At 45.4% G+C, this 4,044-nt stretch overlaps 1 protein-coding gene across 1 annotated transcript; it reads left to right on the plus strand.

Annotated features, from left to right (window-relative positions):
* The first annotated feature begins 468 nt into the window (after positions 1-468).
* fjx1 (four-jointed box kinase 1) lies at positions 469-2,923 on the plus strand. The gene has a single exon (XM_080874870.1). The coding sequence runs from the start codon at positions 884-886 to the stop codon at positions 2,180-2,182; it is 1,299 nt and encodes a 432-aa protein (XP_080730996.1). The 5' UTR covers positions 469-883; the 3' UTR covers positions 2,183-2,923.
* Positions 2,924-4,044: the final 1,121 nt, after the last annotated feature.

Genomic DNA, 4,044 nt, shown 5'->3' on the forward strand with positions numbered 1-4,044 from the left:
AAAAGCGTTAAAGCTGAAATTCAGTACTGCCTTGACTTTAATCTGAAATCTGCTGAAAAATACAAAGTAAAACAACAAAGTAAAATATGATGACACGACTTAGTGGTTTCTCTTATTCATAATGACTCCTTAACGGACATAAATTAGAAGATAAATTCGAAAACAGTGAAAAATGCTATGCAAAAAGAGTGAGGTCTGCAAACTCTCTCGCCTGGACTCCATTCTTGTCTGCCTCGCCGATGCAAGCACAGCATACGGAATACGAATGTATTAAAATGCGGAGTATTTATACTCTGGATATCAATTATCATAATGGCTACCTTTTTTGTAATAACACACAATCGTCTGACATCACACAAACACATAAAACGCACAGCGGTGCACTTGCTCCGCTCCTCTTGGAACCCTCCTTCCCACGATCCGCCCACCATCTCGGGATTAAAGTCACGTGTCTCACCGCCTAGTGTGTCTCTGCTAACCGACTCCACCACAAATCAAACTCACCCAGCGCCCGGTGGAGAGATAAAGGCAGATGGGAAAGAGTGTGGCGTGAACGCACAGAAAGCCCTTACGACGCCAGTGGACTGTAACGGAGAACGTCCAATAGCGGCTATCGGGGTGAAGCGAAATGCGCTCATTTTTTTCCCACAGAGTAGGAATATGACAAGGCGTGTGAACAGGACGGGAGATGAGCTTCACACAGTTTCGGAGACCCTCTTCTCCTTGTGATCTTACCCAGTACGCCTTTGAGCCGCAGGGCTTCGGGCGTGTAGAGGACAGAAAGCGCACCGCACAAAGCCGCTCCAGCTCAACTGCGGATCGGAGAATTTTTTTTCTGCCTGTATCTTATTAAAATCTGCTGGAGTACTGTGTGCCAAGAGGAATGGTGGCCGTCACCATGAGGGTTCTTTCAGCGAACTTGTTTTCTCTGCTCCTCCTGTGCGCCCTCGCAAGTGTTTTCTACGTCTGGAGCGCACTGGAGGATCGTTTGGAGCGACACAAACGGAGGTTCTCAGTACCAGGTGCAGGGTCCTTTCACCAAGCTCTCCCAGTGGACCTTTCAGCCAAAACTTTCCGTGCATTGCTTGCTGTCCCAGCGGCACAGAGACTGCACTTTGGAGACAGACTAAAGACTCGCCTCAACCTCACCAATCAACCTGTCTCTGCAGGAAATCGAGATTACAATATGAATGGGGATAACAAGAGGTCAGCCCCGCGGGAGGGCCCGGTCAAGTTGTCCCCATTGGAAGACGGAATATTTTGGAACGAATGGCTGGAAGATACCCTTCCTGCGGGATTCACGGAGGAATATGCTCTGGCTTGGCAAAAGAAAGCGAGGACGTACCGGGTGGTGAAGCTGGAGCCGGGATGCGGCAGGATATCCAATCAGCTTGCCACGTTTGCAGACGGGACCAAAGCTTGTGTGCGTTACGGGATAAACGCGGACCAGGTGCAGGGTGAAACTTTGACTTATTACCTTGCACGTTTGCTTGGCATCACAAACCTGCCCCCTCTCGTACTGTCCCAGCTGGACAGTGACAGTGAGCAATGGGAAAGTGTGAGGACGCGGATAGATGGTTTACAGTGGAATGACCGAGCCGTGGTTTCTCTAACTCAGTGGATCTCCAACCTGACAGGGGTCATCACACCTGCGCCGCTGAGACAGGAGAGCAGCGGGCTGCATCCTGCGCTCAAGGAGCTCTGGAACAAGACAGCGGTGGAGCTGCTGGAGCTGATGCAGTGGACAGACCTGATCGTATTAGACTACCTGACGGCAAACTTTGACAGGCTCGTCAGCAATTTGTTTAGTCTGCAGTGGGACTCCCGTGTAATGGAGAGAGACACGAACAATCTCCTGAAAACCCCTCGCGGTGACCTCGTATTCATAGACAACGAGGCCGGATTAGTGCACGGGTTTCGAGTGTTAAACATGTGGGAGAAATATCACAATACAGTCCTGAGCTCTGTGTGCGTGTTTAGAAAAAGGACCACGCAGCGCGTGGCAGAGCTGCACACGCGCAGAGACTCCAGGCAAAGGCTGCTGGAGCTCTACAGAGACAGCGAGCCTTTGTCTCAGGAATTAGGATTTCTCTCAGATGAGCACGCCGGTGTTCTCCAGGACAGGATAGACAGATTATATACACACATTGTGCATTGCAAAGGAAAATACGGCCAGCTGTGAACATTCAGCATGCACAGGTGATGGATTTGTTGTCTGCCTGCACAGTAATGAGCTTTGCAAACGCAGCTGGCACACCTGTGCTAAGCTGATGCGCATTACACAGAAAAAAATGTCTTGAATATCCAGCTGAACTACCTCCTGTGAATAGAATGTGTTTCCTAGTTTATCAATGAATCAGTTTGACACGTTTATAAGCTGAGATGTTCACTGTTCGCCTCACTGTGAAGAATGACCCTGTCTTTACTTCACCCCTCTGATGTTCACCTGAATATGACTAAATGTAAAGAGTAGACTATGCGTGGTGGGTATCATAAACTACCCCTTCATGTGCGGTTTGGATTGTTGATTTGTGTTCAATAATCCCAATGATAAACTCCTAAGCCTTAATGTAAGTTGACTCTTGAATATTGTATTTCTGTTGACGTTCAGCTCGCTCTTTTAGAGAAGATCTTTTGCACACACATTGCCAGCACCTGCACTCTTGTAATTGTGTTTGGATAGCGTACTTAGCCTTAATTTCACAGGTGGAGCATATTCATTTGTGCATTTGTCTGATGTAAATACTGTCTGCCAACCTGTTTTGGAAATTTGATGCTAAACTAATTTAATGTGCTTTTTAACATTCCAAAAAACTCTTGTTTTTTTTTATAAATATGCTGTAATTTAACTTCTCTGTTAATGCGTATTTTGTATGCAGTTTGTTCTTAACTGCCTTATTAGAACGCATCAAATATTTACCTATTTTGTGTGGAGTGCTGTTTTTTTTTCTTTTTTCCTTGTTTTTGAAGCCTCTGTTGCCTCTGTACTTTCCCATACAGTGCTCTCATTGTACTGTAGAAACATCTTGCACTGGCACACTTCCCCAGGAGCCATTCTGTCAGCCACAGGCACGCTACAACAGGCGTCTCTAATCCCCTTTATAATCTCACCCAGAATGATGAACTGAAGGAGACGAGTGACATTATTTGACATCATTTGAAAAGGAATTTGCTGTTCCCTAACTATATTATGACATTTCATAGCTATACCGTATATTGCAGAATATTTTTCGCATAATATAAATTGGTCAACCTATAAGCAGTCTGCCTTACTGGTTGCATGTGCTGCATGTGCTGTTAATGAGTGTTTTGCCCTCAGTGGAGAGACTTGTTTACGGCTTTTTATGGGTTGGAAATGTAACCGTGAAAGGTTTTCAAGAGAAAAACCTCAAGGCCAGCTGCGTTATTTCGCTGTATAGTTTGTGCTGTCACTTTACATCAGCACATAATTTTTTTTAATTTGAACCTTATAGAGCCATACTTTTCTTATTCGTTCCACTACAGGCCTACTTCTGTGTCTGATCTCTGGTTCCAGACTTATGAGCACATCTAAGGGAAAGACAGTGATCAAACTTTTGACAGACTAATTCTTTCCAGCCTTTTGCTATCCTAGAGCCCATCTGGTTTCTTTTAAAATTTCTTTATATATGTTCAACTCCAGGACATGCCACAAACTGTTTGCGCGACTCCACGAAGAGAGATGAATGCACCTTGTAAAATAGTGGCTCGATCTTTGTACTTATACTTTATTTCATGGTTTACGGCATGTTTCAGTGAATTGTTCTTCTGCCTGCTAGGTCACTGCATAAAGGGAGACAGGCAGCAAAGGTGTAAATAGGTGTAACTGGAGGCATTCTGCTGTGCTTCAGCTGTAATAGGGACTTGGGGATCAATATGTGCACTGACTGGTGTGTAGGCGAAAGAAGGTCATGTTAATGTGCTGCCTTTTCAGTTAAAATAGGAACATGTGTTTCAAGGCCCTTGCAAAATCTACACTTGCAGCTGGGTATGGTGCTCCAGGCATGTCTGTTAATACCAAACACT

The sequence above is a fragment of the Rhamphochromis sp. 'chilingali' genome (genome assembly GCF_963969265.1).
Source record: "Rhamphochromis sp. 'chilingali' genome assembly, chromosome: 2".
In the NCBI taxonomy this organism is placed as follows: domain Eukaryota; kingdom Metazoa; phylum Chordata; class Actinopteri; order Cichliformes; family Cichlidae; genus Rhamphochromis; species Rhamphochromis sp. 'chilingali'.

Excerpts from the sequence above, each read along its gene's own strand:
- fjx1 (XM_080874870.1), top strand. The coding sequence starts at position 884 with ATGGTGGCCGTCACCATGAGGGTTCTTTCAGCGAACTTGTTTTCTCTG.